The following is a 12,500-nucleotide window of genomic DNA, read 5'->3' as shown; positions in this document are numbered from 1 at the left end:
CTCTCACACCCCATCTCCCATTTGCCCTCTTTTTCACCTTTTGCACCTTTCTCTTGACCTCCTGCCTCTTTCTTTTTTACATCTTCCAGCTATTTGCATAATTTCTCTGCAAGAATAGTCGAAATGTCTTTCTATTCTCTTTCACTGATAATTTCACGTTTTTATCCCACCACTCACTATCCTTTCTAATGTGCACACATCCCACGCTTCTCATGCCACAAGCGTCTTTTGCGCAAGCCATTACTACTTCCCTAAAATCATCCCATTCCTCCCCCACTCCCCTTACGTCCTACGTTCTCACCTTTATCCATTTTGGAATCAGTCTCTCCTGGTACTTCCTCACACAAGTCTCCTTCTCAAGCTCACTTACTCTCACCACTGTCTTTACCCCAACAATCTCTCCTCTCTTCTGAAAACCTCTACAAACCTTCACCTTCCCCTCCACAAGATGATAATCAGACATCACTCTAGTTGCCCCTCTCAGCACATTAACATCCAAAAGTCTCTCCCTCACGCGCCTATTAATTAACATCTAATCCAATAACGCTCTCTGGCCTTCTCTCTTACCTACATACGTATACTTATATCTCTTTTTAAACCAGGTATTCCCAATCACCAGTCCCTTTTCAGCGTACAAATCTACAAGCTCTTCATTTCCATTCACAGCACTGAACTACCCATGTAACACAATTATTCCCTCAACTGCCACATTATTCACCTTTGCATTCAAATCACCCATCACTATACCTCGGTCTCGTGCATCAAAACTACTAACACATTCACTCAGCTGTTCCCAAAACATTTCCCTTTCATGATCTTTCTTCTCACGCACAGGTGCATATGCACCAATAATCAGCGATCTCTCTCCATCCCCTTACAGTTCTACTCATATCACTCTAGAGTTTACTTTCTTGCACTCTATCACATAATCCCACCACTCCTATTTTAGGAGTATTGCTACTCCTTCCTTTGCTCTTGTCCGCCAACCAACCCCTGACTTTACTCCCGAGACATTCCCAAACCACTCTTTCCCTTTACCTTTAAGCTTCGTTTCACTCAGAGCCAGAACATCTAGGTTCCTTTCCTCAAACATACTACCTATCTCTCCTTTTTCTCATCTTGATAATATCTACACACATTTAGACACCCCAGTCTGAGCCTTCGATGAAGATAAGCAGTCCCCGCGTGACGCCTCCCTTTGTTTCCCCTTTTAGAAAGTTGAAATACAAGGAGGGGAGGAATTTATATATATATATATATATATATATATATATATATATATATATATATATATGTATATATATATATATATATATATATATATATATATATATATATATATATATATATATATATATATATATATATATATATATATATATATATATATAATATATATATATATATATATATATATATATATATATATATATATATATATATATATATATATATATATATATATATATATATATATATATATATATATATATATATATATATATATATATATATATATATATATATATATATATATATATATATATATATATATATATATATTCATATATATATATATATATATATATATATATATATATATATATATATATATATATAATATATATATATATATATATATCCCTGGGGATAGGGGAGAAAGAATACTTCCCACGCATTCCTCACGTGTCGTAGGCGACTACAGGGGACGGGAGCGGGGGGCCAGAAACCCTCCCCTCCTTGTATTTAAACTTTCTAAAAGGGGAAACAGGAGAAAGAGTCACGCGGGGAGTGCTCATCCTCCTCGAAGGCTCAGATTGGGGTGTCTAAATGTGTGTGGATGTAACCAAGATGAGAAAAAACGAGAGATAGGTAGTATGTTTGAGGAAAAGAACCTGGATGTTTTGGCTCTGAGTGAAACGAAGCTTTAGGGTAGGAGTGGTTTGGGAATGTCATAGGAGTAAAGTCAGGGGTTAGTGACAGGACAAGAGCAAGGGAAGGAGTAGCAATACTCCTGAAAGAGGAGTTGTGGGAGTATGTGATAGAGTGTCAGAAAGTAAATTCTAGATTGATATGGGTAAAACTGAAAGTTGATGGAGAGAGATGCACCTGGGCATGAGAAGAAAGATCATGAGATGCAAGTGTTTTGGGAGCAGCTGAATGAGTGTGTTAGTGGTTTTGATGCACAAGACCAGGTTATAGTGAAGGGTGATTTGAATGCAAAGGTGAGTAATGTGGCAGTTCAGGGAAAAATTGGTATAATGGGGTGTTCAGTGCTGTAAATGGAAATGGTGAAGAGCTTGTAGATGTTTGTGCTGAAAAAGGACCGGTGATCGGGAATACATGGTTTAAAAAGCGAGATATACATAAGTATACGTATGTAAGTAGGAGATATGGCCAGAGAGCGTTATTGGATTACGTGTTAATTGATATGCGCGCGAAAGAAAGACTTTTGGATGTTAATGTGATGATAGGTGCAACTGGAGGGATGTCTGATCATTATCTTGTGGAGGCGAAGGTGAAGACTTGTAGGGGTTTTCAAAAAAGGAGAGAATGTTGGGGTGAAGAGACTGGTAAGAGTAAGTGAAATTGGGAAGGAGACTTGTGTGAGGAAGTACCAGTAGAGACTGAATATAGAATGGAAAAAGGTGAGAACAAAGGAGGTAAGGGGAGTGGGGGAGGATTGGGATGCATTTAGGGAAGCAGTGATGGCTTGCGCAAAAGATGCTTGTGGCATGCGAAGCGTGGGAGGTGGGTTGATTAGAAAGGGTAGTAAGTGGTGGGATGAAGAAATAAGATTATTAGTGAAAAAAGCGAGAGGCTTTTGAACGATTTTTGCAGGGAAAAAATGCAAATGAGTTGGAGATGTATAAAAGAAAGAGGCAGAGGTCAAGAAAAAGGTGCAAGAGGTGAAAAAAAGGGCAAATGAGAGTTGAGGAGAGAGAGTATCATTATATTTTAGGGAGAATAAAAAGATGTTTTGGAAGGAGATAAATAAAGTGCAAAAGACAAGGGAGCAAATGGGAACTTCAGTGAAGGGCGCTAATGGGGAGATGAAAACAAGTAGTGGTGATGTGAGTAGATGGAGTGAGTATTTTGAAGGTTTGTTGAATGTGTTTGATGATAGAGTGGCAGATATAGGGTGTTTTGGTCGAGGTGGTGTGCAAAGTGAGAGGGTTACGGAAAATGATTTGGTAAACAGAGAAGAGGTAGTAAAAGCTTTGCGAAAGATGAAAGCCGGCAAGGCAGCAGGTTTGGATGGTATTGCATCGGAATTTATTAAAAAAAGGGGGTGACTGTATTGCTGACTGGTTGGTAAGGTTATTTGATGTGTGTATGATTCATGGTGAGGTGACTGAGAATTGGCGAAATGCTTGCATAGTGCCGTTCTACAAAGGCAAAGGGGATAAGAGTGAGTGCTCAAATTACAGAGGTATAAGTTTGTTGAGTATTCCTTGCAAATTATATGGGAGGGTATTGATTTTGAGGGTGAAGGCATGTACAGAGCATCAGATTGGGGAAGAGCACTGTGGTTTCAGAAGTGGTAGAAGATGTGTTGATCAGGTGTTTACTTTGAAGGATATATGTGAGAAGTAGTTAGAAAAGCAAATGGATTTGTATGTAACATTTATGGATCTGGAGAAGGCATATGATAGAGTTGATAGAGATGCTCTTTGGAAGGTATTAAGAATATATGGTGTGGGAGGCAAGTTGTTAGAAGCAGTGAAAAGTTTTTATTGAGGATGTAAGGCATGTGTACGTGTAGGAAGAGAGGAAAGTGATTGGTTCTCAGTGAATGTAGGTTTGCGGCAGGGGTGTGTGATGTCTTTATGGTTGCTTAATTTGCTTATGCATGGCGTTGCTAGGGGGGTGAATGCAAGACTTTTGGGAAGAGGGGCAAGTATGCAGTCTGTTGTGGATGAGAGAACTTGGGAAGTGAGTCAGTTATTGTTCGCTGATGATACAGCGCTGGTGGCTGATTCATGTGAGAATCTTCAGAAGCTGGTGACTGAGTTTGGTAAAGTGTGTGAAAGGAGAAAATTGAGAGTAAATGTGAATAAGAGCAAGGTTATTAGGTACAGTACGGTTAAGGGTCAAGTCAATTGGAAGGTAACTTTGAATGGAGAAAAACTGGAGGAAGTAGAGTGTTTTAGATATCTGGGAGTGGATCTGGCAGAAGATGGAACCAGTGAACCGGAAGTGAATCATAGGGTGGGGGAGGGGGTAAAAATTCTGGGAGACTTGAAGAATATTTGGAAGTCGAGAACATTATCTCGGAAAGCAAAAATGAGTTTGTTTGAAGGAATAGTGGTTCCAACGATGTTTTATGGTTGCGAGGCGTGGTCTATGGATAGAGTTGTGCGTAGGAGGGTGGATGTGCTGGAAATGAGATGTTTGAGGGCAATATGTGGTGTGAGGTGGTTTGATCGAGTAAGTAATGTAAGGGTAAGAGAGATGTGTGGAAATAAAAAGAGTGTGGTTGAGAGAGCAGAGGAGGGTGTTTTGAAATGTTTGGTCACTTGGAGAGAATGAGTGAGGAAAGATTGACCAAGAGGATATATGTCTCGGAGGTGGAGGGAACGAGGAGAAGTGGGAGAACAAATTGGAGGTGGAAAGATGGAGTGAAAAAGATTTTGAGTGATCGGGGCCTAAACATGCAAGAAGGTGAAACGCGTGCAAGGAATAGAGTGAATTGGAACAATATGGTATACCGGAGTCGACGTGCTTTCAGTGGATTGAACCAGGGCATGTGAAGCGTCAAGCTGTCATCCACTAATGCCCGAAACCACAGCTCCCTTTCCACATCCAGGCCCCACACAACTTTCCATGGTTTACCCCAAACGCTTCACATACCCTGACTCAATCCACTGACAGCACGTCAACCCCGGTATACCACAACGATCCAATCCACTTTATTCCTTGCCCTCCTTTCACCCTCCTGCATGTTCAGTCCCCGATCAAACAAAATCTTTTTCACTCCATCTTTCCACCTCCAATTTGGTCTCACACTTCTCCTCGTTCCCTCCACCTCCGACACATATATCCTCTTGGTCAATCTTTCCTCACTCATTCTCTCCATGTGCCCAAACCATTTCAAAACACCCTCTTCTGTTCTCTCAACCACGATCTTTTTATTTCGACACATCTCTCTTACCCTTGCATTACTTACTCGATCAAACCACCTCACACCACATATTGTCCTCAAACATCTCATTTCCAGCACATCCACCCTCCTGCGCACAACTCTATCCATAGCCCACGCCTCGCAACCATACAACATTGTTGGAAGCACAATTCCTTTAAATATACCCATTTTTACTTTCCGAGATAATGTTCTCGACTTCCACACATTCTTCAAGGCTCGCAGGATTTTCGCCCCCTCCCCCAACCTATGATTCGCTTCCGTTTCCATGGTTCCATCCGCTGACAGATCCACTCCCAGATATGTAAAAGACTTTACTTCCTCCAGTTTTTCTCCATTCAAACTTACCTCCCAATTGACTTGACCCTCAACCCTACTGTACCTAATAACCTTGCTCTTATTCACATTTACTCTTAACTTTCTTCTTTCACACACTTTACCAAACTCAGTCAACAGCTTCTGCAGTTTCTCACATGAATCAACCACCAGCGCTGTATCATCAGCGAACAACAACTGACTCACTTTCCAGGCTCTCTCATCCACAACAGACTTCATACTTGCCCCTCTTTCCAAAACTCTTGCATTCACCTCCCTAACAACCCCATCCATAAACAAATTAAACAACCATGGAGACATCAAACACCCCTGCCGCAAACCTACATTCACTGAGAACCAATCACTTTCCTCTCTCCCTACCTGTACACATGCCTTACATCCTCGGTAAAAACTTTTCACTGCTTCTAACAACTTGCCTCCACACCATATATTCTTAATACCTTCCACAGAGCATCTCTATCAACTCTATCATATGCCTTCTCCAGATCCATAAATGCTACATACAAATCCATTTGCTTTTCTAAGTATTTCTCAAATACATTCTTCAAAGCAAACACCTGATGCACACATCCTCTACCATTTCTGAAACCACACTGCTCTTCCCCAATCTGATGCTCTGTACATGCCTTCACCTTCTCAATCAATACCCTCCCATATAATTTACCATGAATACTCAACAAACTTATACCTCCGTAATTTGAGCACTCACTCTTATCCCCTTTGCCTTTGTATAATGGCACTATGCACGCATTCCGCCAATCCTCAGGCACCTCACCATGAGTCATACATACATTGAATAACCTTACCAACCAGTCAACAATACAGTCACCCCCTTTTTTAATAAATTCCACTGCAATACCATCCAAACCTGCTGCCTTGCCGGCTTTCATCTTCCGCAAAGTTTTCACTACCTCTTCTCTGTTTACCAAATCATTTTCCTTAACCCTCTCACTTTGCACACCACCTCGACCAAAACACCCTGTATCTGCCACTCTATCATCAAACACATTCAACAAACCTTCAAAATACTCACTCCATCTCCTTCTCACATCACCACTACTTGTTATCACCTCCCCATTTGCGCCCTTCACTGAAGTTCCCATTTGCTCCCTTGTCTTACGCACTTTAATTACCTCCTTCCAGAACATCTTTTTATTCTCCCTAAAATCTAATGATACACTCTCACCCCAACTCTCATTTGCCCTCTTTTTCTCCTCTTGCACCTTTCTCTTGACCTTCTGTCTCTTTCTTTTATACATCTCCCACTCAATTGCATTTTTTCCCTGCAAAAATCGTCCAAATGACTCTCTCTTCTCTTTCACTAATAATCTTACTTGTTCATCCCACCACTCACTACCCTTTCTAATCAACCCACCTCCCACGCTTCTCATGCCACAAGCATCTTTTGCGCAATCCATCACTGATTCCCTAAATACATTCCATTCCTCCCCCACTCCCCTTACTTCCATTGTTCTCACCTTTTTCAATTCTGTACTCAGTCTCTCCTGGTACTTCCTCACACAAGTCTCCTTCCCAAGCTCACTTACTCTCACCACTCTCTTCCCCCCAACATCTCTCTTCTTTTCTGAAAACCCATACAAATCTTCACCTTAGCACCCAGAAGATAATGATCAGGTATCCCTCCAGTTGCACCTCTCAGCACATTAACTTCCAAAAGTCTCTCTTTCGCGCGCCTGTCAATTAACAAGTAATCCAATAACGCTCTCTGGCCATCTCTCCTACTTACATACGTATACTTATGTTTTTCTCGCTTTTTAGACCAGGTATTCCCAATCACCAGTCCTTTTTTAGCACATAAATCTAAAAGCTCTTCACCATTTCTATTTACAACACTGAACACCCCATGTATATCAATTATTCCCTCAACTGCCACATTACTCACCTTCAAATCACCCATTACTGTAACCCTGTATATATATATATATATATATATATATATATATATATATATATATATATATATATATATACATATATATATATATACATATATATATATATATATATATATATATATATATATATATATATATATATATATATATATATATGTATATATATATATATATATATATATATATATATATATATGTATATATATATATATATATATATATATATATATATATATATATATATATTGTGGGAGGCAAGTTGTTAGAAGCAGTGAAAAGTTTTTTATCGAGATTGTAAGGCATGTGTACGTGTAGGAAGAGAGGAAAGTGATTGGTTCTCAGTGAATGTAGGTTTGCGGCAGGGGTGTGTGATGTCTCCATGGTTGTTTAATTTGTTTATGGATGGGGTTGTTAGGGAGGTGAATGCAAGAGTTTTGGAAAGAGGGGCAAGTATGAAGTCTGTTGTGGATGAGAGGGCTTGGGAAGTGAGTCAGTTGTTGTTCGCTGATGATACAGCGCTGGTGGCTGATTCATGTGAGAAACTGCAGAAGCTGGTGACTGAGTTTGGTAAAGTGTGTGAAAGAAGAAAGTTAAGAGTAAATGTGAATAAGAGCAAGGTTATTAGGTACAGTAGGGTTGAGGGTCAATTCAACTGGGAGGTAAGTTTGAATGGAGAATAACTGGAGGAAGTAAAGTGTTTTAGATGTCTGGGAGTGGATCTGTCAGCGGATGGAACCATGGAAGCGGAAGTGGATCATAGGGTGGGGAAGGGGGCGAAAATTCTGGAAGCCTTGAAGAATGTGTGGAAGTCGAGAACATTATCTCGGAAAGCAAAAATGGGTATGTTTGAAGGAATAGTGGTTCCAACAATGTTGTATGTTTGCGAGGCGTGGGCTATGGATAGAGTTGTGCGCCGGAGGGTGGATGTGCTGGAAATGAGATGTTTGAGGACAATGTGTGGTGTGAGGTGGTTTGATCGAGTAAGTAACGTAAGGGTAAGAGAGATGTGTGGAATTATAAAGAGCGTGGTTGAGAGAGCAGAAGAGGGTGTTTTGAAATGGTTTGGGCACATGGAGGAAATGAGTGAGGAAAGATTGACCAAGAGGATATATGTGTCGGAGGTGGAGGGAACGAGGAGAAGTGGGAGACCAAATTGGAGGTGGAAAGATGGAGTGAAAAAGATTTTGTGTGATTGGGGCCTGAACATGCAGGAGGGTGAAAGGAGGGCAAGGAATAGAGTGAATTGGATCGATGTGGTATACCGGGGTTGACGTCTTGTCAGTGGATTGAATCAGGGCATGTGAGGCGTCTGGGGTAAACCATGGAAAGCTGTGTAGCTATGTATATTTGCGTGTGTGGACTTGTATGTATATACATGTGTATAGGGGTGGGTTGGGCCATTTCTTTCGTCCGTTTCCTTGCGCTACCTCGCAAACACGGGAGACAGCGACAAAAAAAACACACATATATATATATATATATATATATATATATATATATATATATATATATATATATATATATATATATATATATATATATATATATATATATATATATATATATATATATATATATATATATATATATACATATATATATATATATATATATATATATATATATATATATATATATATATATATATATATATATATATATATATATATATATGTATATATATATGTGTGTGTGTGTGTGTGTGTGTGTGTGTGTGTGTGTGTGTGTGTGTGTGTGTGTGTTGACATCACATATATACACATGTACATTTTCATATTTGCTTACCTCCATCCATTCTTTTCCCTAACCCGCCCCACAGGAAAACATCATTGCTATCCCCCTGCCTTAGCGTGGTAGCGCCAGAAATACAGGCAAAATAGGCCACATTCATTTACACTCATTTTCTAACTGTCATGTGAAATGCATCGAAACCACAGTCCCTATCCACTACCAGACCCTTCCATGGTGTACCCCAGACGCTTCACATGCCCTGGTTCAATCCATTGACAGCACGTCGACCCCGCTATACCACATCGTTCCAATTCACTATTCCTTGCACGCCCATCACCCTCCTGTATGTTCAGTCCCTGATCGCTCAAAATATTTTTCACTCCCTCAATTCCACCTCCAATTTGGTCTCCCGTTTCTTCTTGTTCCCTCCACCTCTGATATATATATCATCTTTTTCAATCTTACCTTACTCATTCTGTACATATGTGCAAATCATTTCAGCAATCCCTCTTCAGCTCTCAAACACATTATTTCTATTACCACACATCTCTCTTACCCTATCATAATTTACTCGATGATGCCACGTCACACTATATATTGTCCTCAAACATTTCATTTCCAACACATGCACACTCTTCCGCAACGCCATGTATTGCCCAGGTTTCGTAACCGTACATTTCTGGAGCCACTCTTACTTTAAACAAACCCATTTTTCTCTCTTAAGTATCGTTCTTGCCTTCCACAGTTTCTTCAACGCTCCCGCAACCTAGTATAACCTAGTTACCTATTTCATCCACCAAAACCCTAATAGTGGATGAACAGCTGGGTTGACTGTGGACTGACGGCTACCACCAGAATTCGAATCTATGCGTTCGACCCTGGGGAGCCCCAGGTTAGAAAAGGTAACCACCTAACCATGGATAAAGAATTCTGAGCGCGGTATTAAAACTACTTTTGAAAGCCAATATTTTACCGAAATACACTAAGAATACCGTAATATAGTTGTAAGAATAAGTAAAGAAATACAATGTTTGCTATACAGATTCTCATTTTACGTTTACATTTTCTGAGACTGTGATGATAATGGTTAGTGTGAGACGTGAGAGATGACGAGGAAAACGGAATGTTTACATCTAGTGTATCCCCGAGGTCAGGTTGTGGGTCTTCCGCTATCGTCTCCCTGTTCTTCTTCACTCGCGTAGCTATCACGTCGTCGATCCAGTAAGTTATGATGCCCGCGTCCTTCAACCGGAACATCAGCTGACCAAACCGGTGGTAAAATGGCGCCCCTTTTCTGGAATTATGATGAATGATGTAATGTCGAGATATTATAATTTGTTCAAATTTGCATCAAGTTGATAGGCTATATATGAAAATTATTCTTTTTACATATATTCTTAAACAACGTGGCAAGACTTCTCTCTTAATGACTATCCAGCAGAAGATGGCATTAATTCCGTTAACGTACAGCATTTTGATATACAATGAATATTACCTTAACAATAACAAACATTAAATAATAAGAAATGCCTTCCATAAAAATATGCAGTCTAGGAAAAGGGAAGTGAGAAGGACACATTATGACAAAGATAACTTAATAAAGATGTAAAGGTATATGGGCTACGTCGAGGGAGTCCAGAATGGTTTGAGATTATCATAGTGTAGTAGATCTCTCGATACCCTGCCACAGACCTAAGAGTAATCACTTATTAAATGTGAATTACGTATTAATTACACATGTGGGAGGTTTGAAAGAATGAAGATAGAAAAGATATGCTTCATACGTGACAGTTGAATACTTGCCTAACGCTCCATCCAAACGACGCAATCATAGTAATCCCTTTTTTGCTGATGTAGAAGGGTGTATTACCAAAACTGTCGGCCCAGCGGGAGTCAATGATTATAGAGATGTAGTTCTCCAGGTCGATTAAAGAGTAGCTTCCCTCTAATACCTTCTTCAGCGCCTCATCCGCTCTCAGCACCTGGTGTATAGCGATATGATAACAGGATCCACATGAGTCAAATATCAGCAAAGCTTTATGGAAGCAGAATCCATAACCTTTTCCGCATATGAGAGGAATTTTACCAACGGATTCAAATTCTAGATCATTATTTTTGTTCTTGAAATTCATTGTGTGCTAATGTACTTGATAAATCACAACAGTTGTTATAAAACAGTATAACAAACCTCCATCTCCTTATATATCTGCTTCACAACTGGGTCATTATGCTGAGACAGGTATTCAAAAGGTATTCCCTTGAGAAACCATGGTTCTGTGCACCACTTCCAACCATCTTGTTTCACGAGGTCCTCAAAGGACTCCGGCGGGCGAGTCTTGCCCTGTACAGTCATATGTGCGATCAGAGATGAACGGTAGCATGTGTCGATGACCACACAGAACATGAGCCACCATCCTACCAGCAGCTGCACATGCGTCAGTTGTGATAAGGTTAATAATGAACGCTAGATATGATGACAATGATACAGTAAATAACAGTAGTCAAGGGTACAGTAGACTATCAACGTTCACCTCATCACCATCATGAGTGATGGGTACGTCAAGACGTTAACAGTTTGGATACGTATTAAGCAATAGGGAACCCAAGAATAGTTAACTATTAACGAGTCTGAGCATCAATGTCTGGGGTAAAGAAAATGTTACGGATCAAATATAGTCAAGGAAATGAATGATAGATGGGCATCTACAGGGGAAAGTATCAAGTGGTTAGGGTGAAGAATACGTTATGAGGAAAGCTTTAATACTTCACCAGTACATGAGAAATAACACATACCCTCCCGGAGTCGTTGATGGAGGGGTCGGAGGGAGGCTGTTCCAAGAGGGTTCCCCAGCTGTACTGGAGAGCAACACTGAACTTGACAGCATGACCTCCTGCCAACCACCACCACGTCTTCTGCAGCAGCCACAGGGTTACACCGTACGCTAGGGCGCTTCCCAACAGCGCCAGCCAGAGCTCAGCTGAAAGGTAACAATACAGCTTTCAAAATCATATATATATATATATATATATATATATATATATATATATATATATATATATATATATATATATATATATATATATATATATATATTTATTTTTTTTTTTTTTTTTTTTTGCTTTGTCGCTGTCTCCCGCGTTTGCGAGGTAGCGCAAGGAAACAGACGAAAGAAATGGCCCAACCCACCCCCATACACATGCCTTGATTCAATCCACTGACAGCACGTCAATCCCGGTATACCACATCGCTCCAATTTACTATATTCTTTGCCCTCCTTTCACCCTCCTGCATGTTCAGGCCCCGATCGCTCAAAATCTTTTTCATTCCATTCCTCCACCTCCAATTTGGTCTCCCACTTCTCCTCGTTCCCTCC

The 12,500-nt window shown here is 40.0% G+C and overlaps 1 protein-coding gene across 1 annotated transcript in view; it reads right to left on the bottom strand.

The window, feature by feature from the left end:
- LOC139763157 (glutamate receptor ionotropic, delta-2-like) overlaps window positions 1-12,500 on the bottom strand; it is a 24,047-nt gene that overhangs the window by 8,109 nt on the left and 3,438 nt on the right. Inside the window, exons 3-6 of the mRNA XM_071688865.1 lie at window positions 11,920-12,104; window positions 11,315-11,551; window positions 10,930-11,108; window positions 10,258-10,420 (exon numbers count right to left, since the gene is read on the bottom strand). Coding sequence (XP_071544966.1) covers window positions 10,258-10,420; window positions 10,930-11,108; window positions 11,315-11,551; window positions 11,920-12,104 — 764 coding nt within the window. The remainder of the gene's footprint in view (window positions 1-10,257; window positions 10,421-10,929; window positions 11,109-11,314; window positions 11,552-11,919; window positions 12,105-12,500) is intronic.

This window comes from Panulirus ornatus, chromosome 46 (assembly GCF_036320965.1).
Source record: "Panulirus ornatus isolate Po-2019 chromosome 46, ASM3632096v1, whole genome shotgun sequence".
NCBI lineage: Eukaryota > Metazoa > Arthropoda > Malacostraca > Decapoda > Palinuridae > Panulirus > Panulirus ornatus.
Note: the sequence above shows the minus strand (reverse complement) of the source record. Positions and strands in the feature narration are given on the sequence as shown.